The 26,571-nt window shown below is 46.7% G+C and overlaps 1 protein-coding gene across 2 annotated transcripts; it reads left to right on the forward strand.

Annotated features, from left to right (window-relative positions):
• Nucleotides 1–26,544, forward strand: OLFML2B (olfactomedin like 2B). 2 transcript variants are annotated; one of them, XM_028732300.2, is made up of 8 exons: nt 1–426; nt 9,075–9,338; nt 14,849–14,956; nt 16,728–16,904; nt 17,962–18,178; nt 20,021–20,638; nt 23,241–23,417; nt 24,907–26,544. In XM_028732300.2, exons 1-8 carry the CDS (start codon nt 286–288, stop codon nt 25,506–25,508), a joined length of 2,304 nt encoding a protein of 767 aa, XP_028588133.2. In that variant the 5' UTR covers nt 1–285; the 3' UTR covers nt 25,509–26,544. The 2 variants fall into 2 exon arrangements, with proteins under 2 accessions (XP_028588133.2, XP_028588132.2); XM_028732299.2 differs by having other exon boundaries at nt 46–426; nt 20,018–20,638.
• The last annotated feature ends 27 nt before the right edge of the window (nt 26,545–26,571 follow it).

Genomic DNA, 26,571 nt, shown 5'->3' on the forward strand with positions numbered 1-26,571 from the left:
CCGGGGTCGGCCCCTGCCTTTCGGCCTCAGACCTTCGGGCTTGGGGCGGGTTTGGGGCGCCGTCCTCCTGGCCGGCTCCGGGGGTCGGAAGACACAATAGCCGAAGAGGAGGCTCCTCCTCCGGCCCGCCCCGCCTCGCCCCCAGACGGGCAGCGGAGCCGGAGTCAGGCGCGCTCTCCCCCGCAGCCGCCATCCCCGGCGCGGCCGGTGCAGCTCGGCTCGCAGCAAGACCCCCATGCCCGGCCCCTCGCCCATGCCCGCCGCCCGCTAGCCGCTGCGCCCTCCATGGCTCGGCCCGTGGCGCTGCTCTGCTGCTGCTCGGCGGCGGCGCTGCTGGCTGCCTGCTGGGGCTCCTCCGCCGCCAGCCCCTCCGCCGGCGCCCCGCTGCACGACGAGGCGGACAACCAGGAGAACATCCTCTCGCAGGTACGAGGAGGGAGGCAACCGCGGGGCTCAACCCCACTGCCCGTCGCCGGGGGCAGCTCCGGGGCAGAAGGGGCGGCTCGGCTTGGGCGCACTCCTGCGCGGAGCCCGGGCAGCCCGGGGGCGAGTCAGCCGTGGCCGGGCAGACGCCGATGCGCCGCCACTCGCCCCCTGCCCGGCTCTGGATGCGGCTGCGGGGTCTGCTGGAGGCCGTCTCTTTCCCGCTCCTGAAGTGCGTTCGGCGGAGCCGGGATCTGGCTGGGCAGGAAGAAGGTGCAGGAAGGAGGAGGCGAGCGCCTTCCCTCTTCGCCCTCTCATCCCCCTGCCGTGCGCACCGAAGGGATCCCGGGGCAGGGAGAGGGGCTCTCCGGAGGACGCGGGCACGAGCGGGGTGCCAGCTGCAGTAGGCACGGCCCGGGGGGAGAGGGAGGGAGGCTTCCCAGTTCCCAGGCGCGGATTTGCTTAGAACTTCAGGAAGGTTATGTTTTCTCTGAACAACAGGTCTCTTTGGAGGCAAGTTCCACCGAATGCCTGAGGTTTGCTTCCAAATCAAGGTGTGTTGTGCTGTATTGAGAATTGGATAAAGATAAATTTAAAAATGAAATAAAGGTGTGCGGTATTCAGGTGCTGGTTCCAAGGGCATGGAAATCATTATTTAGCATCCTGCAGACTTGCTGCAAGTTAGTTTAGACTGCAAACCAGTTCAGATTAGAGCCATTATTTTTCCAAAGAAGGATGTATGTGGATTTTTCATTTGGGTGCCTGTCCCTTTGAGAAATAAATATGCTTCATATTTTTGAAGGCTGAACTGTGACTCAGTTGAGCTGAAGCTTTTGGGTCTGCAGCTCAATCAAAAACATCTTTACTTTGAACTCTGTGGAATTTGCTTCTATGGGACTTATTCCAAAGAGAATGTGCTTAAGATGGTGCAGTGATTCATAGCCTTCACATAAACAGGTTGTGTTAAAGAAACTCTCTTCAAAGGTATCTTTCCACTTCATCCCTTGATGGGATCTCTGCACATGTGTGCGCCATGTTGAGCACTGCAGTCTTACACCCTATGGGCTGTGAACTTCCTTAATTTTCATCTGTACTAACCTCTTGGAACAGAAGCACAGTCTGATGTGGATCTCATCTGCTTCAACTTGCTTCCTAGGCTGCTTCCACACCCACCCACCCAATGTTGTTGTCATCAAAATTCCAGTACTTCCCCGCCTTGTCTTTCTTACATTTGATGCAGTTTTCTCTTACTGTGGAAAATCTGTAAAGCTCAAAATAGCCTACTATACATCTGAAGTCACAGATGGTATAAAAGTTCGTTATTTTTATTTTATCTTTTTTGGCAAGTGGGTTGTTAACATTGCCATCATCATTGTTAAGTTGTGGGTGAACATATCATACGACACAGAGATTCTTCAAACAGCTCTTTTTTATTCACAGAACAGAACAGAACTGAAGGGTTCAGCCAGCCTGCTTATATAGAGCTCCAGTACAACATAACTGTAACAATTTTCTAAAACTATCCAATCACTGAACGTCACTTTCGATCCCTTATTTGCATATCTATCTACAGTATAGGGACGTGGGTGGCGCTGTGGGTTAAATCACAGAACCTAGGACTTGCCGATCAGAAGGTCGGCGGTTCGAATCCCCAGGACAGGCTGAGCTCCCGTTTTTCAGTCCCTGCTCCTGCCCACCTAGCAGTTCAAAAGCACGTCAAGTGCAAGTAGATAAATAGGTACCGCTCCGGCGGGAAGGTAAACGGCGTTTCCATGCGCTGCTCTGGTTCACCAGAAGCGGCTTAGTCATGCTGGCCACATGAGCTGTATGCCGGCTCCCTCGGCCAATAAAGCGAGATGAGCGCCGCAACCCCAGAGTTGGTCACGACTGGACCTAATGGTCAGGGGTCCCCTTTACCTTTATCTACAGTATCCCCCTGCTGGTCCAGGGTGAGAACTTCAGTACATAACAATCATCATCTTTGCTTTTAAATTGTTTTATTGTGCATTTTCATTCAGGTTGTTTTAATGACATTGTGTATTTGTTTAATACTGTTTTTATTTATTTTCAAGGTACAGAAGATAATTTTTGAGAAAATAATTGTTACAACAGTAAAAAAACAAATAACTTGTCCTGATAAAATTACAGACTTGCTGTGTGTTAGAGTTTCATTTGATTACTTTAAGAGATCACGCCACATTTTCCCACGAGTGCTGGGTGGATTCCTGCCACAGCCTGAGCGATTTGTATTCAATAAACATTTGCCATATGTTATAAAAGGAATATGGATTGTGTTTGCCCTTTGCCGCTCTCACCTGGCATGTTAGTTTCTCAGCCAGTGCTATTGACCATACTCTGTTATACCAAGAATCAATGTTCAGCCCAACACTGGTTTTCCAACAGCTGGCCATCTCCATATGGGCAGCAGTCCATAGAAAGGTTAAGAGGTCATCTGTAGGATACTCATGAGCAGACAGGATCCTAAGCCCAAGCAGCGCTAGTGCAGGGGACATTTCAGTTGTTTTGTTCTGTATCAAGCTTTTTTCTTTGAAGACAGCATTCCGGAAGGGTTTGATGATGTTGTATCATCACCACCACATATGGAAATACATCTCCTCCAGCTATTGGGATTAACTTCCTTACATATTCAGGATAGCCTCAGCGGTGTATAATGCCACCTATGCAGAAGTTTTAATGAGGCTTCCTTTATTTTGGAGAAATTGATTCCAGTGGTCCCCCAGACCACAAAGCCATCCCTTTTTCATTTGGTATTTGCACATCTATGTCCATTTTCCATGGCATTTTTGTGAACAATAGATTGCCATATTCTAGTATTATTAGAGCTTTATAAATTGAGGAAGCTGTGCCCTTAGAGAGTGGAGAGAGGTTAATGCTCTACTGCTGTTAGTTTCCTGTTTGCTTGAGTGGAAATGTCTGGGTTATACAGGAATCTTAACAGCTGGTTGAAGTGGTACCATGACCATTTAAGGTTTGGTATGGCAGCTATGAATTGTTCTTTTTATGGGGGGTTACTGTTTGCATAGAAATCTTTTAATTTATAAAGACCCACCTGTTCCAAACCATTCCAATCTAAACATTGCCCTGGATGAAAGCGAAAAGGGATAAGGGGAGATATTGGGGAGCCAGTTTTTAAAACTTTGCTTTCCACACATTTACTGTGGTTCAGAGGAAAGCGTTCACAATAGCATGTGTTTTAGTGAGTGCCGAGGGTAGAAAAGGATATGCTCTATATACAGGACCTGAAATTTCTATATCTACCTGTGGTTTACCTTTTTGCCCATGGATCAGTGACACCAAATACTTTAATTACTTTAAGGCTTTGTAATGAGTTTGGAGATGTGGGATTCTGAGACCACCATTTTTGACACTTCCATATATATTTCTGGAGCCTAGTCATGCTCCCCCCCCCCTTTTGTGAATAAATTTGTTTATTGAGCACTGCCAATTTTTAAATTGTTTGGGTGTAATCATAATTGGCAGCACTTCAAAGAGAAACAAAAATTTCGGCAGGATAGCCATCTTTACCGCAGTGATGCAGCCTGACCATGATAAACTTGGGTCTTCAAGACATTGTCATAACTGTAGGAATACTGGTGTGAAGTTTGCTTTCTTTAGAGCTGATAGACCTTTTGATTTTGAATGATAGTCAGGCGAAGGAATGCCTATATACATTATTTGTTATTTAGATTCATTGAATCATAGAATTGGATGGGACCCCGAGGGTCATCTAGTCCAACCCCCTGCAATGCAGGAATTTCAGCGACAGCATCCATGACAGATGGCCATCCAGCCTCTGGTTAAAAACCTCCAAGGAAGGAGAGTCCACCACCTCTCGTGGGAATCTGTTCCACTGCCAAACAGCTCTTACTGTTAGAAATTTCCCCCCGAATGTTTAGTTGGAATCTCCATTGGTTCGAGACCTACCCTCCAGAGCAGGAGAAAACAAGCTTGTTCCTTCTTCCATGTGACAGCCCTTAGGATGTTTCCAGATGGCTATCATATTTCCTCTCACTCTCCTCTTTTCCAGGCTAAACATACCCAGCTCCTTCAACTGTTCCTTGTAAGGCTTAATTTCCAGACCCTTGATCATCACCCTTCTCTGCACAAGTTCCAGCTTGTCAACATCCTTAAATTGTGGTGCCCAGAATTGGACACAGTATTGGAGGTGTGGTCTGACCAAGGCAGAATAGAGTGGTACTATTACTTCCCTTGATCTGGAGACTAGACTTCTGTTGTTGCAGCCTAGAATAGTATTTGCCTTTTTTGCTGCTGCATCACACTGCTGACTCGTGTTAAGCTTATGGTCCACCAAGACCCCTAGATCCTTTTCACATGTAGTGCTAGTAAACCAGGCGTTCCCCATCCTATATTTGTGCATCTGGTTCTTCCTGCCTAAGTGCAGAACCTGACATTTGTCCCTGTTGAAATACATTTTGTTCGCTTGCGCCCAGTGCTCCAATCTGTTAAGGTCATTTTCATTTCTGATTCTGTCTTCTGCAACATTAGCTATCCCTCCCAGTTTGGTGTCATTTACAAATTTGATGATCATCCCCCCAATTCCTTCATCCAAGTCATTTATAAAGACGTTGAACAACAAGGGGCCCACGACAGAACCTTGTCACTTTTTTCCAGGATGATGAGGAACCGTTAATGAGTACTCTTTGGGTTCAGTCAGTCAACCAGCTACAAATCCACCTAACAGTTACCTTTTTCAACCCACATTTTACCAGCTTCGTCGTGAGAATATCATAGGGGTAACTTTTTGCTTTTGCTATGATGGATAACATTGAGTAGCCGGCAAATTGGGTCACAGATGTGTCTCTGGGGTATGAATACAGCTTGGTCCATGGTGATGTAGGAAGAAATAAATGCGTTGAGCCTTGCAGTAAAGATTTCTGTAAAGATTTTAGCATCTTGAGTTAAAAGGCTTGTGTGGAAATGGATGTTGCCCCTCCCCAAAGCGCAGGATAACTAGGAATTAAGTATGGAGGTAGTGCAGTTCCTGCGATTTTTTTAAGGTGCACATGCACAGGAAAGGAAATATCTGCCCCCAATGGGGAAAAGGAGTAGAGGGCAGGAAGGTAGGAACTGAGGAGGGAGGCACCAGAAAGATAGCACAGAAACATTCCACCAAGGACTGTGCACTGGTGTGGATGGGAAGTAGTGGAATACCTAATAAAATTGAAGACACAGAAAAACTGGGTCAGAATGAACCATTAGCATCTGGAAGGACCCCTAGCAAGATAGGGAGGTTTGGGATTGTTGCCCTTTCCCAGTAGGACTTTCTCCTGAGCAGATATTTCCAGGATTGGGCTGCAAGAGTAGTTGTATGTTTATTCCTGTGGCTGTGTGAGCCTGTGGCAACAGCGGCACTTTCAGTCAGCTTTGTGTTGGTTTTCACCTGTGGCTAAAGTCAGCCAGAAGTGACAGCTGCTGCCATAGGTTCCAACAGTTGTAAAAATGAGCCATAAATTGGTATGAACAGGAGCTCTTTATGGCTCGACTGACTGTGCTTTCGGCTCTTTATTAGAAACAGAAACAATTATTTTTACTTAGATGAAAGTCTGCTTCTAAATTAATTTACTCTGTGGTTGAATGAACTTAGGTCGTGGGTGTTACTATAGTTTCCTTTTTACAAAAAAAGATTGCTTTATTTGCATCAGAGATGTGCCAAATGCAAGCCCAGCCAAATTTAATACAAAATGAATACATTGCCAGAATAGTATAGCTGGATAACAAAGCAAGCAAATTGGGCCTATTTGATTGGATCAGCTTCCATTGTTAAAGGAGCAAAGAAGCTTACATTCTATGTCAAGCAGAATGAAAAAAAGGAAGAAACTGACCAACAATAAAGAGGCTAAATTTAGTTATGGGTTGTTTTTAAAAAGGAGTGTTTTGAAATGATGGTGGCCTAATTACTAATTTTGAAACACACAAATCATGTTGATAGATGGGGAATCTTAGCCTGCTTTGTATTACAGCACAGCGTAGCTTTCACATGCAGGAGTCCTCTTCCTGCCCTGCTGCTAGTGAGATAGAGGCAAACTCAGAAAGGTACTGATTTCACATATAACGGATATGTATTTTTGATTTAATTGATTATTTAGAAGTGCATTAAGTTATTTCTAATAAGATTTGGTTTGAATTATTATTAGTGAATATCAATATACGTATCAAGGCTTTGAGATTAGACCACTGAAGAAGCCCGGAAAACTACCTTGGGAGTGTGCTACCTGCAAGCCCCAGTAAAAGGGCCCCATCAAGGGTGAACAGCGGCCTCTTGATTACTTGGGCTGCCAGGGCAAAACAGGTGCAAAATGCTGGCACCCTGTCTACAACCTTATTAATATCCATCTACAGCTTCACTGCGGGACGTGGGTGGCGCTGTGGGTTAAACCACAGAGCCTAGGACTTGCTGATCAGAAGGTTGTGGTTCGAATCCCCGTGACGGGGTGAGCTCCCATTGCTCGGTCCCTGCTCCTGCCAACCTAGCAGTTCGAAAACACGTCAAAGTGCAAGTAGATAAATAGGTACCGCTCTGGCGGGAAGGTAAACGGCGTTTCCGTGCGCTGCTCTGGTTCGCCAGAAGTGGCTTATAGTCATGCTGGCCACATGACCTGGAAATTGTACACCGGCTCCCTTGGCCAGTAAAGCGAGATGAGCGCCACAACCCCAGAGTCTGTCACGACTGGACCTAATGGTCAGGGGTCCCCTTTATCTTTACAGCTTCACTAGCATCTGTCAGTATTGTGAACAACATCAAGCTTACCTTTTGTTGGTATCTTCATGAACTTACCTAAAAAGATAAAGAAAACAAAAGACTGAGTTAAGCACTTGAAAAATCCATTGAAATCAGATATTATAAATTAATCTTAGGTTGGGTAGTTCGCAAGTCTCTGTGGCTTTGAATAAGGTTTTGTATTTTTCTCAGAAGATCGATAAAGAGTGCATAATCATTTTGGTAATTATTGTGTGTATATTAGTCGCCAACGTGTTGCATGAGTCGTACTACTTCTATCAGCAGCACAGATTGCATTTTTCTTGCTCAGTGAAAGTGGCACAACCTTTTTTATCCATCACTGCTGACTAGCAATCTGGCTGGTGCTCGGCTTCAGATGTCATGCCGAATCATTGTTAAGGAAGCCTGAGTACGGCTGAGCGCAGGGGTGACCATCATGTGATCTCCAAATGTACTGGACTGCAGCTCCCATCAGCCTCACCCAGGACACCCAGGGGTCAGGGGTGACAGGAGTTGTAGTCCATCAACATCAGGGGAGGGAACCACATTGACTATCCCCCTCCCTGGTTCAGTGTCATGTCTGACCTGACAAACCATAGTTACAGCCGCTACTTCCTTCGGAGGGCGCTCCACTGCGGGGCCGAGGAGATGGAGAATAAAAGCAGACAAGCAGGTCTGACCCGTGGTTGGCCTTTGATATGTGTGGAAGCCCAAATCATTCTTTAGCATGATGTCTGAACTGAGCCTGTACCATCTGAATGCAAAGCAGCCAGGGTGTCTCATCACTGAATCTCTCCAAACATTGTTTTTGTGTGAATATGGCAAACACACACCTCATCCCTCACCAGGAGAAGCTTTACCATCTTTGTCAAATCAGATAGACCCAATTTTGGTGATTGGTTGCATTTCAGGTTGTATTTATTGTTTTGTCACTCCCTTTTGTCTTACTTGTTCTTTTTAAGAAATGTACCTTCAGTGGCAGACTTGGGTTTGCTGCTGAGTCGTGTGTGGAGTAGCCCTCAGATGCGTCTCTCCAGACGGTTCTTCTGAAGGAAGTTCTCCACCCCTGGGAAGTCTCAGCACATACTTGCGCTGCAAGAAAAAACATGTGCTCCGGCTATTTCTATTTGTCAGTTTTGTGTCTGATCCCTAAAGGAAATTCTCTGGTTTGCATCTGCAGTTGTTGGACATTTGCTTTGGCTGATGCACCTGGTCTGCTCCAGAACTCAGGGGAGAGGTGCTGCTCTTCAGAAGCCAATCCACACCTGCCGGACAGTCGTCCTGCAAGAGAAGGTGGTCTTGCTGAGGGATTGACTCTGACTTTGTTTCAAGCAGACCAGGAGGGATTCCTTTCCTTTGGCTGCATTCCTTCTGGATCATACCCAGTTCCCACTGGGACCATTCTCCTGCACAAGCCAACCTGAAATAAATGAGAGGTGCAAAGAGAACAGTTCTTGCACAACTCCTGCTCACTTCAGTAAGGCTCAAGGAAGAGAATGTCTCGAGGGACTGTGCCTGTTAAATTTAAATGAGCTCATCCTGGAATGCATGGTTTGAGAACTGCAGCCTTTTAATTTCCCAAAGCCCAAGAGAGCGAGAGAGCGCAAAGTTCATCGGGGGAAGTTGACTAGTTTGGGGTTTGGGGGTTTTTGGGTGGTGGAAGAAAATTACTTTCCCAGATAATCAAGGAGCAGAAAATGACGAGAGTCAGCAATATTTTAAACCAGCGACCTATTTCTTCAAGGTTTCAGAATGTCTGAGCCTCTCCCAAACACTCCACAGGAACAAGCATAAAGCAAAGAGGGTGGAGGGAGAGGAGGGGAGGGGAGGGAAATTCTACTTTCAGAACAAACTGACCAGCTTGTTCTTTTTCCTCCTTTCCCTTTATTAGTTGTTAGGGGACTATGACAAGGTGAAGGCTGTGTCGGAAGGCAGAGACTGCCAGTGCAAGTGTCTGGTGAGGCCCTTGGGCAGAGGCGCTTGCCAGAGGATTAACGAAGGAGCTGCCAAACCAGAGGATTTTTACACGGTGGAAACGATCACTTCCGGACCGGAATGCAAATGTTCGTGTGTAGCCCCACCATCCGCCCTGAACCCCTGCGAGGGAGACTTCAGGCTGAAGAAACTGCAAGAAGCAGACAGCAAGGACTTCAAGGTATCTCTCTCTCTCTCTCTCTCTCTCTCTCTCTCTCTCTCTCTCTCTCTCTCTCTCACACACACACACACACACACACACACACACTGCAACTGTGATTTCTCATTCCAAAGCAATAGGCAGCCTATTGATATTGTTTTTACGGAGATAAATCTGTAGACTCCTGACTTGAAAACGAACATGATGCCTACAGGTGTACCAGGCAGGGGAGCAGACAGACAACCATAAAGTGCTAGCGTGTAAAACAGCAGCTCCTCAGAGCATTCGGCATGTTCTTAACAAACAGGGCTGAGAAGCCAATGGTGGTCTGGATGTTGTTGGACTCCACTTCCCAGGGGTCAGGGATGATGGGAGCTGCAGGCCAACAACATCGGAAGGAGCACAGGTTTCCCAGCCCTGCCTGAAAGCAGCTCCTTCCTCTGAAGACTTCTGGCCAGCAACTTGCCTCTTTGCTCCCAGATTCGGGTAGGTAGCTGTGTTGGTCTGACACAGTCGAAATAAATAAAAAAATAGTCCAGTAGCACCTTAGAGACCAACTAAGTATGTCCTGAGTATAGGTTTTCGTGTGCATGCACACTTGGTATCTGAAGAAGCTTAACCGGAGTCACCAGTGTGATGCAGCAGCAAAAAACCTGAATGCTATTCTAGGCTGCATCCACAGAAGTCTAGTGTCCAGATCAGGGGAAATAATAGTCCCACTCTCTTCTGCCTTGGTCAGACCACACTTGGAATACTAAGGAGGTCAGGTCATGGTTGAAGAACAGTTTTCTTCCATAGATAGCTAGTTATGATTCCTCTCATTGAATTCCTTAGGAGCTAATATATATATTTAATGCTGCACTGCTCTATTGCACCTTTCAGGAACTGTGTCCAGTTTTGGGCACCACAGTTTAAGAAGGATATTGACAAGCTGGAATATGTGCAGAGAAGGGAGAACAAGATTATCAAGGGTCTGGAAACCAAGCCCTGATGAGGAACAATTGAGGGAGCTGGGGGTGTTTAGCCTGGAAAAGGAGACTGAGAGGAAATATGATAGCCACCTATTAATATCTAAAGATGGAGCAAGCTTGTTTTCTCCTGCTCTGGATGGTAGGACTCGAATCAGTGACTTCAAGTTACAAGAAAGGAGATTCCATCTAAACATTCAGAAAAATATTTCTGACAGTAAGAGCTGTTTGGCAGTGGAACAGATTCCCACAAGAGGTGGTGGACTCTCCTTCCTTGGAGGTTACTAAGCAGAGGCTGGATGGCCATCTGTCATGGATGCTGTCGCTGAAATTCCTGCATTGCAGGGGGTTGGACTAGATGACCCTTGGGTCCCTTCCAACTTTATGATTCTATGATCTACACACTTGTAATTGGGTAACAGTTACGGGTAACATAAATGTGACAGATTTCAAAGTGTGGAACACTTTGAATACTCAGAAAGCGCTTTATAAATTATGAGTAGTGCCAATGAATAACTGTCTTGCTTAGTTTTTTTGTGAATGTCCATTTTGCTTTATGAACATTTCTGCTTTGCCAGCTGGGAAAAGTTTCAGCAAAAGACAACTAATGATATTCATGCTTTCCCTGTAGCAACGCATAGGGAATGCTACTCCTTTTACACTTATTCTTTGTGGGAAGTGATCCTGCTGAGGGACGTTGTGTACGTGGCAGTATGTGGTAGCTGTGGCAGATCTGTGATGAGCTGCAGGGGGTGAAGGAAGAGAAGAATGTTCCTGAAAAATCAGACTCATTCTCAGTGTGCACTGCCCTTCCCAGCTGGAAATAAAACCTAATTTTGCAAAAACCCAGAACACAATTCTGGCTTTAGTTTTGCCAGTTTGTGGCATTCCAAAGCTCTTGCTTTCAAATTAGTCTCCGTTTTGTGTGTGCATATCCCAACAGTTATAATTCTGAGAGTGCTGCCTGCTAAAGATGGGTCTGGTCTTGCAGTCCTCTTTGCAATGGGAGCCAACCAGATGTCTTTGGGAAACTTGCAAGGGCAGCATGATGGCTGCGACAAGCCCATGGGGATTGTGTGTGTGTGTGTGTTACTGTACACATCTGGTGCTTGGAGACATAGAGACAGCCTCTGGCCACAAGGGTTCCACTTGGTTTCCTGCTTTCATTCCCGCAGTCTGCCTTCCATTCCCTTGGGGCCAGCATGCGCTGTCCTCCGAGTGGCTTCCCACACTCATTTGGGGTTGTCCTTGTGTGGAAAAAGGCACATACCAGGAAGCCGCCAACTTCATGCGCTTGTTCTGGTAATTGTTGTCTTTCCTTATTTTCTGCTTTACAAGGCTTTTTTTTGGCAGTCCAAAATGTAACTGGAGACGGTTGTTTTAGGTTTGTTCTCACAACCCTGAAAGACATGAAACTTGAGCCTCCAGCTATCTCCTGCCTGGGCAAGTTCAAATGAACTGTAATCCGCTTGACTGTCTGACCAGCAACACCTCCTTTGTTCTCCAAGCAGCAAGGTGGCATGTAGCTGGCCTTGCACATGAATGGATGCCCTCAGCCTAATGAGGAATATTGCAAAGGCTTGAAAGCTGCCACAGTTTGGACCAGGCTTTGCTTGGCGGCATCCCAATTCAGGCAGCTGGTGGGAAGTCTTTGTGACATGAAATACTCGAGGATGATCTTGCTTTTACCCTCTGTATCTTGGTGGCACATGAAAGTTTGCTTGCTATTAATAATAATAATAATAATAATAATAAATTTTATTTATATCCCGCCCTCCCCAACCGAAGCCGGGCTCAGGGCGGCTAACAACACTAAAACAGTACAACATTATAAATACATTCTAAAAATTAATTAAAATACAAATTGATGGCAACCATAGACTAAAGCTTTGTAGAGATTGCCAAAGGAGGGAGTCAGGCTGCGCCCTGACCAAAGGCCTGGTGGAACAGCTCTGTCTTACAGGCCCTGCGAAAAGATGTCAAGTCCTGCAGGGCCCTTGTCTCTTGCGACAGGGCATTCCACCAGGTTGGAGCCGCAGCCGAAAAAGCTCTGGCTCTAGTTGAGGCCAGCCTAACCTCTCTGTGGCCTGGGACCTTCAAGATGTTTTTATTTGAAGACCGTAAGTTCCTCTGTGGGGCATACCAGGAGAGGCGGTCCCGTAGGTACGAGGGTCCTAGGCTGTATAGGGTCTTGCTAGAGCAGACCCAAGCCCATCAGACCTAGCATTCGGTTTGCAGCAGTGGCCACCCAGACACCTCTGGAGGTTCAGAATCGGGACGCAGAGCAGGGATGGCCTTCCCCTCTTCTTGGCCCTCAGCACCTGGTTTTCATGGTTTATGGCGCTGCCTTTGAGCACAAAGGCCCGATTCAGCTCTCATTCCAAATAGCCATGAATTCTCTCCATGAATGTGTGTTCAGCCCTTCTTTTAAAAAGGGCAAGCAATCTTCTGGAAGGGAATTCAGAAGTTAACTAACAAATTCTAGCTGGCTGAGTGTCAGATCATATGTTTCGGGAGCAGAGGGTCTCAAGTTCAGTCCTTGAAATATCCAGTTAAAGCCATCTCTGGCCACAGTCTTGGAAAATAACTTTCCCTGAGTTTTTGGAACTGTTACTACCAGCCTGAGTAGAGCATTCTGGGACAGATGGACCAGTGGCTTGACTCCATAAGGCAGCTTCTCATGTTCAGATTCATGTTAACCTATTGGCAGCTGTGAGACGGGTGGTTGTATTGTGCCTGAGAGCATCATCCTCAAGCCTGCCTCCATCGCTCATGGCCCCCTTCTGTGAAGTTTCTAGGCAATTGCTGCCAGATTCCTTGTCATCCAGGAACAGTGTCATGTTCCATACGCTAATTCATAAAGTTCCCTGAAGAGGGTTATGCAAACATGCTTGGCTCTAGAACGCAAGCTGGGAATGCTCAGAACTAGGGCATCCAGAACCTTCTTGTGCCAAGCATAATTTGAAGCAATTCATCATCTCACATTTGTTTAACAACTTCTTCCTTTTGGATTGGGATTAGATTAAAAGATACCATTTACCGTAGTTTCATTTTTTGAAAAACAACAACTGCTATTACAGGGTCAGTTCCAATTTAATATTTTCCATCAGAACAGTGAATTTATTATAGTTGCACACATGTGGAAGAGGAATTAAAGTACCGGTGGTTGCAATCTGGATACCGATAGAGAGAAAGTGAGAAATTTCAATGAAGACTTGACTGCAGCATTAATTTTGGGGCGAAACTACCCATGGCCTTGTCTGGAATAAAATATTACTACATTGCAGAAGGTAGGAACAGACTATGAGGACAGGAGAAAACAGAAGCCAGGCAGCTGTAAATGGAGTAAATTCTCCTGAACAAAATTCGGTATCAAAATGTGTAAAGGGTTCCATCAAGAGCGCACACTTTCTGCTTTACTGATTTAGCATAATTATAGATCACACAGTTAGTAAAGTAGTAGAGAAGTAGTAGAGAAAATTAATGAGAAGGAAATAAATTGGACCTAGAAACGAACTAAGATATTGGGGAAGAATGAAAAACAAAATACCCTGGTGTAATGAATGATATTAAACGAGGGCAGATTGAGCAATTATAAGAATTTAAATTCCTGGGAAGCATTATTTCAACACAGGCCTCTGGACAGTTTGAAAAAGCTATGAACTGATTTGATAAACACAATCAAATAACATCAGCCACATAAAAGGGTAGATCAGAAACAAAGCAGCAAGGGTATATATCTTTTAGTTTTAAAAATTACAGAATTGTTTATGTATTTACAATTTGTATTTCTTTCAGCAAGATATAAGTGGAGACTATTGTTCTGCTGTTGTTGATGCCAAATGCCCTTGAAGAGTGACTCTTAGGTGCGCGTTTCAAAGACCACAAATGAACATTTTCTTTCTCAGTGACTTCCTTTTGATTTGCTAAGCATTTGATACAGCCAGTCATGTGACAGAGAAACCCAAGTTCTGGGTTTGAACATGTTTTGAGGGTGAAGCTAAAGTAGTGAACTTGCTGTCTTTCCCGCTCTCAGAATAAGCTACCAGGCTCCTAAAAGGGCTCCTGACCGTGGCTGTTTTCCATTTAATTTAGAATGTAAGCTTCTTATGACCCGAACCTTGTCTTTTTTGCTTATGAAGGTCTGAAAAATGCCAAGTACACTGGTGACACTATATATAGGCATGATGATTATGAAAAAAACTTTTTGCATATATTCTCGGGATACCACGTATGTATGGCCATTAATATTTCCATTTCAGAACCAATAAACTTTGGTCCTTTCCCAACCGAGACCCTATAACACACACCCGCCAAATAATGCTGTTGAGGACTATGAAATAAATGTGATATTCTTTCTCTTGTGTCTGTCAGTGTACAAAACAGTCTTCATAACAGGCCTATAGGGGAGGTTTGGCTGAGAGATAGTTAACTTGCCTATTGAGCTTCACGGCTGAGCTGTTCAAAGGGTTGATCCAAAGAGCACACAAGTTGTGTTACTTTCAGGCAAGCAAATATGAGGGGAGGCAGTGACATAACTGTTCCATGATTATGTGTTTTCAGCTGGCAGCTGTCATCGATCTACTAGAAGGCGCTTTCTATGGCCTAGACTTGCTCAAGCTGCACTCGGTCACAACGAAGCTGGTTGGCCGAGTGGAGAAACTGGAAGAGGTAAGATGGCTGCCCTAGACAACATTATGACAGCCCCAAGAAGCTGCTAAGTTGCAGGTCAATATTCTACTGTGGGCAGCTTGATCCACAATACTGAGTCCCACAGCAATTTTGGGAACAGTCTGTTGCGAAATGAGATTTTGTAGGCACCCAGCATTTCCATCCCTTTCCTCTAGCCCTCTTGCTTGACAGACAGAAATAATACAAGCCCATCACTTCATGCCAGTATAAATTTTGGCCGTCTAACTTGTCTATGGAATGCTTTAGAGCAGGGCCGTCTTTAGGATATGCAGCACTGGGGTGCAAAAAACTGCCCAGCGCCCCCAATTTTTGGGCGACGGGAGGCCAAAGTTGTTGAGCTTTTTTAGGGGGCAGCTCAGAGTTGTTGAGCTTTTGGGGGGCCTGCAACTCTCTCCCATGCTGCTGCGGGTGAAGGGAGGAGAGCAATCCCTGCAGAGGCTTGTGAGGGAAGCTACGCCCCTTGTGGGAGCAGCATGCATGTGCTGGGTGGGCCTCTTGACGGCCTGCCAATCCCAGGTGCGCAGGAGGGCGGAGCTGGCTGGCCACCTCAGCTCTTGCAGCAGAAAAGCTCCGACAGGCTCTGCTCCGCTCGGCAGTGGCTGTCGGCTGGCCTGGCTCTTCAGTCCCCGGACTCCAAATCTTGGCCCCGGACTCTCGGCCTGGCGCCCCTGAGAGCCGGGCACCTGGGTGCCCCGCACCCCTAGCACCTGTGGTTATGCCGGCCCTGCTTTAGAGGCAAAGGAGCTTGAGCCGGGAGAAATGGTGGCAGTCCTACTTATCTACAACCAGTCGCATAAATATATGCCCTCTGTCTGCAGAGAAGGTGCCATTATTCCACTTTAACTCTTTAGAGGATCTTGGGGACTGCAGTTTGTTAAGAGGGCTGAGCGTTGTTCGGAGGCCCCTCTTCCACGCACGGGCAGCTCTGGTTCAGGCTCTGGCTGTGGCGCGGGCAGCCCAGGCTTGGCAGCAGCGGAGCAGCTATTAGGCAATTGCCCTAGGAAAGCTCAACAACCTTTTGAGGCTCAGGCCTCAGTTATCCTTGGTTGGATAACGTGGGTGCTAACAACATGCAGGAGAGCTTCTGCTTTCATCTGGGAAGTGCTAGGTTGTGTGTGGTGGCACCAACTTGCACCAACTGCATCATGGGGACAGTTCAAGTTAAGTGTAAACACACCAGTGAAGCAAAGGATCCTCAAAATCTTTTCCATGCGCCCTCTTGGAAACAAGGGGTAGCCGCTGTTGATGTGGGCCTGGCTGGGGGCGGGTGGCAGAAGAGTGGGGAGGCCCATCACTTCAGCTGTCTCTCTGGGAGTTGGGTTACCTCTTACTGACCTAGAAAGACTCCCTTGTTCCTGTAATAGCTGTGAGTTCCTGCCACCCCACCTGCTCTGCAGCTGCTTCTCATGGGAGTCCTGGCCTGGGAGCCGTGGAGCCTACAAAGTATATTTTGCTATTGATCTACAGCAGTTATTGTTCGAGCACAAGGTACTAACTATTTCTGTTGGTTTCTGTCCTGCTCCATCCCAAAGATTCTGAGAAGCTTTCACACATATTCAATGCCCGTTCAGGGCAATTGGCCAAGGAAGGCAGAGCTGGAATGGGCGGGGGGCGGGGTGGGGGGGGGAGGCAGCTCCTGGCAACAGCCATTGGTCCTCTAACACTTTTTAATCCCACAAACTGTAGGCTAATGTGTAGAACTCTGCTCTCTGTGCTAATGACGTTCTTTCTTTCCCTGTGCTCATTCTAGGAATTGTCTAGCAATCTCACCAAGGAACACAAAGAGAAGAGACCAAATGCAGACAAAATTTGGCAGGAGATGGATCTTAAAGGCAAGACAAATTCTTCTGACAGCATCTCTAACAACCTTGCTGACATCCAGAGTTCACTGCAGAGGGATGCTGCCGCCGCCTACACTCTCACTGAGGTGATTTCAGATTTCTGCAAGCTCCTCCTTGAGGGCCAGGAACTTTGCATTTCCATTCCCCACCCCTCCCCAAAATCAGTGAAACCAGGTTTCTGTTAGATTCTGCCTGGTACCAGATTTCAAGCAGGGACAACAATCACTTTTCGTGACTCAAGTAGTCTTTAAAATATTGACTAAAAGACTGCCTGCTCCCACAAAAGGGGTAGCAGTTCATTTACTCTGTGTTTCTTGTTTGGTGGTTTTGATAGGTTAGGGTGGGGCAGCTGTGACCCTCCAGATGTTGTTGGATTGACAACACTCATAATCTCCAACCAGCATGGCCAGTGGTCAGGGACGATGGGAGTTGTGCTCCAACAACATCCCTGATCTCAAATGGTGAAGGTTATTGGTTAAACACTGGCGCTTTCAACTGTGTCCAAAAATACACAGGAACATTTATATTGCTACATGCGGGCGCTATCTCTTTCACATTTCAGTATTTTAAAAACCTTATCCAAATGAATGTAGCCATATTTTCCTATCTGATGGAGATGTTTGATAAACTTTTATCTTTTGCATTAATGGATAGGTATGTTTTATTTTGAATCTGTTGACAGGATTGATTGACTGAGGTGGGAAACTTAGCGTAACTGAGGAGATGTTCTTCCCCAGAACTCATGCCAGCTGTGATCTTCATTGCAGTAGAGTTCAAGTATCAAGTAGAGTTTCTGAGAAGTATTCAAAAGCAGTCTTATATACAGCACATTGCAGTTCTTGTCCCTGGGTGTTACTAGGGCATGAATGACCACTGTCCAGGCTACCTTTGCCCAGGAGGTGATCATGGTTAGCACATCAGTCTAAGCTGGTGCAAAGTGCTTTGTGCCACTGATGCCATTTGAGCATCCAGAATTATGTCCCAAACTAACAACATCTCTGACCTGCAAACCTGTTCCTTTAACAGAGGATGCAGCCCATCTAAGACAGAACTCCACCTGCTTGGTCAGATGGATAATTACTGACAAACACTCCCTCTTTGTCCTCTGGCCACACTTTAATATCTTGTTTTGTTTCTCAAAAGGAAAAATACGAAGAGGTTTTCCTGCATGATGAAATGGCTTCTCAGCAAATCAGTTCTGCAGAGTCTTTGCGCTATGCGCCCCCAGCTCCAAAGGCAAAGTCAACTTTGCCAAGAAAACTCCATGTGAGGAGCCGGACTCCAGCCCAGCCCACCATCATCCGAGGAGTCACTTACTATAAGGCCAAGGATCCTGAGACAGAAAAAGACCTCGATGAACGTGAGTTGTCCTTTCAGGACTGGGAAGGTTGTAGAAGGGCACTTTCAGAATTCTGGATCTCAGGGAAATGCTGGCAGGCAGCTTGCGACATTTACTTTAATTCTGTTTACAATGCTTTGAATAATACATTGAGGGGGGAATAGCAGGTGAAATTTTAATCTCTTGGTAGGATGGCATTTTAAAAGGACTAATGGGGAAATGGGAGCAGAGGAATGGGGATGGGAGCCTGAAACAATGGGAAATTCAAAATGGTTGGAAAACTTGAATCTTGGAAACAGAAGCAGTTACTCCAAACTGAAGGTATGTAGAAAGGGCTCAGCTGTGGCCTTTTAAGGTCAGGAAGGAGAATTTCACGATGACTCCCTCCCCACATGGCACATGGGATTTTCTTTCTATTGCTGTGGCACAGAGAACGTTATATGTGGTGTGTACGTGTTTTCAGGACAGCTTTTATTTTTATGATTGAGTGAAATTTGATCAGAAACAGGATACAGGGTTTAGGAATCAGCGAGGCATTTTATCTCCTGCAGCTCATTACTCATTGAGCAGGTGAGGGGGCGCTTGTTGGCTCTCCCTTTCAGGGTGTGGATCCGCTTGCAGTCGAAGGCACCTGGGGCTCTTTTGCTCTGCAAATCACTTTCTGTAGGGCACCTGTCCTCTGCCATAAGTAGATGTTCCTGTCTCCAAGCAGGAGAGATGGATGAACTAGATGGCCTCTGAAATTCCTCCCAAAGCCAATTTATATTGGAATTATTTTGATAATATTTCAAAAAACAGCAACAGGGATGTAGGCTCCTACGTGCCTGTCAGTAGCTGGATGGGAGGTTGTGCATGTAAGAAAGTTCTATGTATGTCCTGCTTCACCAGCTAGCTCTTCATGGGCCCAGGAAACAAAGGTGGAATCCTGCCAATCAGCTGTTCAGGAGGGGGAACGGCACCTGCATTCTGGTTTGGTTGCTCTTCCTTTCCTTCCCGCATCAAACTGCTGATCAGGAGGATTCCATTTTCTTTTACAGTGTGCAGTCCATTGGACTAGGGTCAGAATCAGCAGAATCAATTTGGACATTTAATATTAACATGGAACCTGATTCTCAGCTTTTAAGCTCCTAAGAACTGAGTTGCACATTGCTTTCTTTTGAGGTTAACATTTGAGATGTTTTAAAGATGAGGCAATTGTAAGAGAATGTTTTGGCTTGTACACCCGGTGGGCCTGCTGGGAGAAACAAGGGAATTGCCTCCTGTTGTTCATCTAAGGGTACCCAGTTAGGCCAGAGTTCACCGTGTGTTCCTGGTACTGAGCCAGTTCCCCTCAGCATGGTAAACCGTAGTTAGAAGTTAATCACGACTGTGCCTTTCTGAGCTGTTTGTCTCCTCCCTGCTAGCGCACAGAGGAACATGTGGACCTGTTTTATACTGAGTCAGCCCAGTAGTTCATTGAGTTTAGTGTTGTCCACTCTGCACTGACTGGCAGAGGCTCTCCAGGGTTTCAGAGATGAAATCTTTTCCAGCCGTACCTGGAGGTGCCAGAGAGTCAACCTGGGGCCTTCTGCATGCGAAGCAGTTGCTCTACTATTGAGCTGCAACCATTCCCAAACAAACCAGGACCCCTGACTTACTGGCATGTCCAAATCAATGATTGTGGTTTGTTTCTCTCTCTACAAACCACAGTCTGTAAGTCAGGAACAAACTATCCTGGTTGCATTAAGCCAGTGGCTGTAGTGTGTAGTATTGCAGGGAGGAGGCAAACGGGCCAGAAAAGTGCAGTCATTTTAAACCATTTCCATCCACACCGTGTTCCGGAGGGAAGGGTGAACCCCACTTCTTGTTCTGTGTCTCCAGCAGAGGATGAGCATTTCAGTGGTGAGAGCCCAATTGATATGCTGATTGAAGACCAGCTATTGCAACACAGCTACCTGCCAAATATTCCCATGAGGAAGCAGCTGTCGGTGGAAAAGCCACTCATTCACCAAAGCATCAGGCTCATAAAGCAGCATGCTGCAAGCATCACATCTGCTGGAAAAGAAGCATCTGCAACCAGTGTTGCAACAACCAAGCTACCCCTGTCCTCTGCCATCGTGCCTCCCTCTGTTGAGCCAACACCAGTGTCTACCTCATCGGATCTCCCTACAGCCAGCAGCCATTTTGGAATGACTCTGGAGCCCACAGCAGCCACCGGAGTCTCCTCAGTGACTGACTTGGTGGATGAAGGCGCCACATGGCCAATGAAAACATCAGCTCAAACTGCCACACAGGCTTCCACGGTTGTGGCAACCCAGAATGCTTTTGACACAAAGTCCCCCATGGCCAAAGCAGCCACCACAAATTTCCACACACAGGCAGCAGCTCAGCCGACTTCAGCTGCCACAACCAAAGCGGTGCCCCCTGCAGCCCCTGCCAGGGCCAGCCTCACCGTCACACCCACACAGGGCCTGGACGAGGAAGATATCCGAAACAGCATTGGTAAGCTTGTGTCCTCCTTCCTTCACATTGATACTGCTTTAATCCAGACTTGTGACCAGGGTGTTGGTGGAGCTCTGTTTCTCACCCGTGATGCATTTGACAGACTGTAACATTGTTCCCTCCAAAACAAAACTTGGCTGGTCAAGTTTGGAAGAGAAATGGAGCCACCTCAACATTAGGTAAGCAAGCTCCACATATTTAGGGGATTCCCTAAGAATGCAAAAGCATTTTCTTTTGTAAATTTAGAAGAAGAGCAAAAATGGTCTAAAAAGGACCTGTGAGTTTTCAGGACCTACCAAACGTTGACAACAGTTAAGCTATGGAATACTGAAGGTGACAGTTGAAGAGAACTGGGGTGGGATTGATCTGATTAAGCCCCTGACGGTGCCCTTTAGGTGGAGATTAGGTTCAGGGAGATGTTTTCAAGGAAAGAAGTATCTCTTTCCACAGATACTGATGCACCAGAAAGATGTGTATGGAAACACCAGGCTTGTCTACCTAGCCTGGAGTAACATTGAGTAAAACAATTGGACTCTAAGTGGAAATAAAAGAACTAGTATTAGGCAAGGCACTGTAGCTCAGTGGCTGAGCATATCCCTAGAATCTCCCATCGGATCAGGTTGTGGATGCTGGGAAAGATGATGCCCTTCTGCCAGCCAAGGTAGACAAGGCTAGTCTAGATGGACAAATAGTCTGACCTGATGTAAGGCAGCTTCTGAAGTTTCGCAATAGTCGTCCAAACTGCCCGTGTCTGATGCTTATTAGAACTACAGACTTCAGGCACAGAAAAGCACAACACTCACACCCGCTGCTCAGCCACATGGAATCAGGCACCAGAGAAGCAGCTCTCGCATGCCTGTGACAGCAGAAAGGCTACGCTTATAAAGACACAGAGATGGGTGGCAGGAGCTGGTAAAGCAAACTGATGTAGGGCAATGGCAGGCCATTTCCCTTTTTGTTTTCCAAAAGGAGCTTGTGTAACTGAAGTGAAATATAGCAAATTCTGTTAGGAAAGCAAGCAAATCACTTAAATCTGAAGCTAAAGTGGCATTGCTTTTCTGCAGATTCATGGATTCTCTCCCCTTCTGTGTGCACACGTGCATGCGTGCATATGTGAGTGAGAGAGAGCACACCAAACACTACATTATATGAGGAAAACTAAATTCTGTGAATTGACCAGAAGCAGAATAAGGAACAGAAATTGCAAAATGATAGAATGCATGCAAGTATTTCCTGTTGTTTCCTTTGCCACTGATCTGCAGGGGACTCTTACAATTTGACTCACTCTGGGGAGAGTTACCTGGTGCCTCGCCTTGCTGGACCAGGGTCTGTTCTCTGCTTTACAGACAATGTTAAGTTCTTGAGTTTTGTGGGCTGCATTGGTTACTGGCAAGCTATGAGCCTGTCCAGAAAGATTTTTGTATATGGCACATCCTCTGTGCCAACCCTGCCATGTTGATTAATATTATTGATTTATTCATCCATGTATTCCACAACATTTATATACTGCCTGAGTAACCCTGTCTTGAAGTAACCAGGTCATGGGCTGCTGTGGCCAGGCCCTCCCAGCCCAGGAATGATCAGAGCTGTCATATCAGTTGCAGTTGGTAAAAGGCACTCCTAGCTGCAGAGGCTACCTAGGCCTCCAGGGACAAGCCTGGATCCAGAAGCAACCCCAGATTGTGAACCTGCTCGTGTAACCCCCTTCACAGTAGGCAATTGACCAGTTTCTCTGCCATAGGAACTACTCACCCACAGTGCCTCCATCTTGCCAGGATTCAGGCTCAGCCTGAATTCAGCTGTTATAGAGAAATAGAGCTGAGTGTCAGCGTACTGAGGGCACCTGGCCCCCAAACTCCTACTGCCTGCTCCCTGCAGCTTCAAAGAGATACAGGCAGCTCCCCATTTGTATGGGGGGGTTGCGCTCCACATCATCACACACATCAGTGGGGCGCACATAAGCCCACCCCTGTGCCGGGGCCAGAAAAGGCGCATGCACCAGAGGCCACACATGCCTTGAATGCGCACAAAATGGGAGTTGCCTGTATAAAATAGCAGATAAGCTGCTGCCCTGCAGTACCCCATAGCATGCCCACCAGGGAGCTGAAAAGCCCCTTCCCGGTGCTACTCTCTAGTTTTTGTCCCATCAGTAGGGCCAGAACCACTGTAACACAGTGCCCCCCCCAATCACTGATCAATAAGGTATTAATAACTGGATAATAAGGTATGTAATAAGTAGATGAATAGCTTGCTTTGTTGCTGCTGGCTCTGTCTTTCAGCTAGTAATTACTTTAATTCACTGGCCAATTCCCATACTTGTGTGTGCCATGTTAAAGGGGAAGGCAATTGTGGGGGGGGGGGGGGGGGAGAGTGGCAAGCGGAGAGAGAAGTCCTTGCCTCTCCTTCTCCACTGCAAATCCAGCTCCACTTCCCAACAGCTCAACAGCTATGCTCACCCTCACCTGCCCACTTGCAAGGTTGAGGCAAAGGTTGCTGAGATAATTGGTGCATTTGAAACAGTATGAACTCTTCAAATGTGCTACATACACAATGCAAGGTATTGTTGTGATTGTCGTTATTTGCTGCTCTGTTTTATTAACAGGCCAGTGCAAGGACACCTTGTCTACTGTCTCTGGGCCCATGACCCAGAACACGTATGGGCGGAATGAAGGGGCTTGGATGAAGGACCCCCTTGCCAAGGACGAGCGAATCTATGTCACCAACTACTACTATGGCAACACCCTGGTCGAGTTTCGGAACCTGGACAGCTTCAAGCAAGGTCTGCCTCGTGCTGTGTGCTAAGAGTGCCTGAGAGAGAAAGAGGGAGGCTGAGTGTTAGTGGTGGATCCACTAACACTGTTGAATTGCCCCACAGTTGGGCCATTAAGGAGTCTGGTGGGATGGAGATGGGTAGTGTTGATTCAGCAGTTTGAGGCTAATATGGGCATAGAAGCATGAAGTCTTCGAAGCTAGTGAACTGCAGATCAGAAAATTAAGGGGACCCAAAAATAGTCTATCCAGCACAGGTTGTTCCCACTTATGCCCAGAAAAAACGCTCCTTCATCCGTTTGGTGTGATACAAAATACCACTAGTCACTACAGCTGAAACAAATACTTGAAATCTTCCAAACTTGTTGTCCACTGTCAAATATTAAATGCCATTACATAACATCTGTAAGATATTCTTAATATCGGCTAAAACACCACCATTTGTCAAATAATGAAATCAAATAACTTAGATCAGCTGCGTAATCTCAGGCTGCATTGGGGGGGGGGATGTGGGGTGCACCCCCAAGGGGTGCAGTGCATGGAGGTAGCCTCCTGCAGCTGGCCTTGCAAGGCACACCCAGAGCACACGCACCGCAGCCCCTCCATCCCCTGGGATAGAGCTGGTGCAGCCAGGCGCCTCTCTTTGCCCCGGGTCAAGCCTGACCAAGGGATGGCGCTGTGGCTGGGCGTGCACACATTGCTGCCCACTCCCCCCTCTCCACCCCTCGGTCAGGCTTGACCTGGGTATGGCGTTGCAGCTGGTGGGGTTGGGTGCGAGGAAGCTGCCTGTCCCTGCAGCTCGTTCGTGCGCTGGAGCCAGGCTCCAAGGAAGGAGCCTGTTGTGGGGTGCCTGGTTGCACCCCCTTCAAAAAAGTGTGCCTGGGGCCACGGCCCATTCACGCTACGGCACTGACTGAGGTATCTCAATATGTCAAATATTATAATATGCAGAGAAAAACTACTGAATATTCAACGTTAATATTCACAGAGGAGGATCTTGGGAAATAAATTAGTTTCAGGCCTAGTTAGAGTAGAGGGAGGTGCCAGTGGCAGGTCACCAGCTTTGCTTGACTTGAGGGGATGTGGTTGAGGAGGTGTTGCCTGGGGGAGTCCCAAGAGCCACATTGAGAAGCAGTTGAACTTCCACTGCAGGCCTGAGGTTCCCCACCACTGTCTTACACTGACCAGCCGGTACCGCACTACATGGACCAATAGCCTGATTTGGTATAAAGCAGTTTCCTGGACTCCTTTTTGAGCCTCCATAGGAAACAGGTGAACCAATGAAATTAAAATCAAGGCTGGTAAGAGCTGTTAGGCAGTGGGATGATCTCCCTTGGGAGGTGGTGGACTCTCCTTCCTTGGAGGTTTTTAAGCAGAGGTTGGGTGGCCATCTGTCAGGGATGCTTCAGTTGAGATTCCTGCATTGCGGGGGATTCAACTAGATGACCCTTTCCCTTCCAACCCTACAGTTCTCTGTTTCTCTGATCTCTGCCCTTTAGGTCGATGGAGTAACTCATACAAGCTGCCATACAGTTGGATGGGGACAGGCCATGCGGTCTTTAATGGCTCTCTCTACTATAACCGGGCCTTTACTCGCAACCTCATCAAGTACGACCTGAAGCAGCGTTATGTGGCTGCCTGGGCCATGTTGGAAGATGTGGCCTATGACGAGGAGACACCTTGGCGGTGGCGTGGCCACTCTGATGTGGATTTTGCAGTGGATGAGAATGGCCTGTGGATCATTTACCCAGCCATTAATTACGAAGGCTTTAGCCAGGAGGTGATTGTCCTCAGCAAACTTAACGCCAATGATCTGAGCACTCGCAAGGAGACCACCTGGCGGACTGGCCTGCGCAAAAACTTCTATGGCAACTCCTTTGTCATCTGCGGCGTCCTCTACGCCATTGACAGCTACAACAAGAAGAATGCTAACATCTCTTATGCATTTGACACGCACACCAACACCCAGATCATCCCCCGCCTGCTCTTTGAGAACGAGTACTCTTACACCACTCAGATAGACTACAACCCCAAGGACCGGCTCCTCTATGCTTGGGACAATGGCCACCAGGTCACGTACAAAGTCATCTTTGCTTACTGAGGACACAGTGAGATCATGTTTAAAGGCCACTAGCACCTTTTTTTTAATAAATATTTTTTTATTGTAAAAATCAGAGTAAATAAGGTTGTTGTTTTTTTTTAAAAAAAAACTTTTTTTAAAAAAAAGAGTGGATTGTAGATCAGTCCACATTCTAAGCCAACCCTTTTATTTTGGGCATAACCCTGCTTTTGTTTTTATACTGAATGTGCTGCCTCCTATGAAACAATGGAAAATATTGTTCATTAGCACCCGCTAAGTGCAGACTCTCTAATAATGAATAATAAGGCAAAGGGATGCTTTTCTAACAGAAGACTCACACTTTGGATAAGAACAGGGCCCCGCTCCCATTTTTTATAATAAAACATCAATGTTAAAAACTCAGTAAAACCAGAGTCCTGCTCACATTTCCTTCTGTCATTCTATTTGTCTAGTCGCATTGTATACTCTGGGCCATAGACCCTGTAACTCTTGTCACTCCTGCCCCAGTTACTGTCTTTTGAACCCTGGGCTGGGAAAGATGTTGCTAGAGTCTTAACTCCCCTCATCCCTGGCCACTTGCCATCTGCGGTGGGGCTGATGGGAGTTCAACAAGATATGGAGGGCCACAGGTTCTTCCCCTGCTTTACCCAAAGGATTCTTTATGGGACAATTCAGGCTGAATTCCTAAACATACTTGCTAGGAAATGAGCCCCATTGAACATAGCAGAACTACCCCCCTGAGCTAACCTGTACACAGCAGACTTGCAAGAAAACAATTTGACTCCTGTGCCGGAGAAAACTTGGAAGGAGACGAGTGCAGGCCATCCCTTCGTTGTTTGCTCCTTGTACTGGGTTGAACTCTTTCCAAACAGGCTTTATTCAGCTGCTAGGTCTGTTAGACAACCATCCCCTTATCCCATGGTAGCTTATAGGGCGGGACTTTGTCAAAAGCTTTTTGAAACTCCAGATGTATACTGCCTTCTGGATCCCTTCTTTGTATGTATGTGTGTGTTGACATTTTAAGAACTAATAAATAAAACAAATTGCTGAAGCAAGACTTATCTTTTCAGAAGCCATGTTGATT

This window comes from Podarcis muralis, chromosome 5, assembly GCF_964188315.1.
Source record: "Podarcis muralis chromosome 5, rPodMur119.hap1.1, whole genome shotgun sequence".
Lineage (NCBI taxonomy): Eukaryota > Metazoa > Chordata > Lepidosauria > Squamata > Lacertidae > Podarcis > Podarcis muralis.

Bases quoted from the DNA above. Each gene is read 5' to 3' on its own strand.
- OLFML2B (XM_028732299.2), top strand. From the start codon at position 286: ATGGCTCGGCCCGTGGCGCTGCTCTGCTGCTGCTCGGCGGCGGCGCTG. The intron at 9,339-14,848 runs GTATCTCTCTCT...ATGTGTTTTCAG, and splicing joins CAGACAGCAAGGACTTCAAG to CTGGCAGCTGTCATCGATCT. The intron at 16,905-17,961 runs GTGATTTCAGAT...GTTTCTCAAAAG, and splicing joins CCGCCTACACTCTCACTGAG to GAAAAATACGAAGAGGTTTT.